Source organism: Anneissia japonica, unplaced genomic scaffold (genome assembly GCF_011630105.1).
Source record: "Anneissia japonica isolate Jap-2015-1 unplaced genomic scaffold, ASM1163010v1 scaffold120191_len1100_cov101, whole genome shotgun sequence".
Taxonomy (NCBI): Eukaryota; Metazoa; Echinodermata; class Crinoidea; order Comatulida; family Comatulidae; genus Anneissia; species Anneissia japonica.
The window spans coordinates 1-1100 of record NW_022709406.1 but is presented as its reverse complement, the minus strand read 5'-3'; the positions used below and the strand labels follow the sequence as shown (position 1 = coordinate 1100).

The 1100-nt window shown below is 44.1% G+C and overlaps 1 protein-coding gene across 1 annotated transcript; it reads right to left on the bottom strand.

Moving 5' to 3' along the window:
• Positions 1 to 174: 174 nt before the first annotated feature.
• On the bottom strand, positions 175 to 649 carry LOC117106685 (nanos homolog 1-like; the record flags this gene model as incomplete). The annotated part of the gene is made up of 2 exons (XM_033248092.1): positions 518 to 649; positions 175 to 410 (listed from the first exon to the last, which is right to left on the bottom strand). Coding segments are annotated over exons 1-2 (368 nt in total), but the record flags the coding sequence as incomplete, so codon positions are not given.
• Between the last annotated feature and the right edge of the window lie 451 nt (positions 650 to 1100).

Genomic DNA, 1100 nt, shown 5'->3' with positions numbered 1-1100 from the left:
ACAAAAATAAAATTAAAGTCATGACCAATATTTTCACGTTTTGTTTACCCTTCTCTTTATTCAAATTAGAAAATCACTAATTATTTTGTAATTTAAAAAAACATTGACAAGAGAGATTTTTCCGTATCTTCTTCTACTTTCACCTTCTTTTTATTATTATTATAGGGGCAATACTTGACAGTGTGTGCGTTGTCCCCGCCGTCCCCGCAGGTCGGGCACGTGTACTTCCTCAGGATCGGATATACCACCTTCCCGTCAACACCCTTGAGGACGTGGCTCACGTACACGCTCTCCATCTCGCCGTTGTTCTTGCAGAACACGCACCAGCTAGGCGTGAAGCGTTGACGCGCCTTCTTGTTCCTACCGGACGGCTGTTTCCCGACCGCATCCGACGCCATATCATTGCATACCTGAACAAAGAAACAAAACTGAATAAATAACCCACTGGAAAAACGGCCTACTCGCCTTTTCCCCCACCCCATCTTCCTCTCTAGAAAATTCAATATCTAAATGTTACCTCGAGGTCGATCCAACCGTCGAACAGAACGGGGCGGATTTCGCAATCCACGCCGTTCCTCCGGAAATCGAACCGCACCGGATCCGAGACAGGTTCCCAATCCGCGGGTTTCCAAGGCTCGAGCATCGACATGACTAGCGCGTTCAATCCCAAGTAATCCTTCATGGGCTAAAAATAACGATCTTCAAAATTCATCGTGAACGCCTCTGCAGTTTCCTCCACGAATAGCTCCTCCGGTATGTGTGTGTCGGACGAGCTTGTTGGGGTGCTATCGCGAACGAAGTCTATCGACCTTTCGAAGCCAGGCACGCGCAGTCTGGTTTCGCTAAGGTTCGAAGGTCGGAATCGGTGTCAACTTACAGCCCAGATTTTACGATTTTTTTAAAGTACAGAATTGTCGAAAATTTTTCTAAGTCCAGAAAAGTCGAAAATTTGTCTAAGTCCAGAATTTTCGAAAAATTGTTTAAGTTCAGAATTGTCGAACATTTTTCTAAGTCCAGAATTGTCGAATATTTTTCTAAGTCCAGAATTGTCGAAAAATTGTCTAAGTCCAGAATTGTCGAAAATTTTTCAAAGTCCAGAA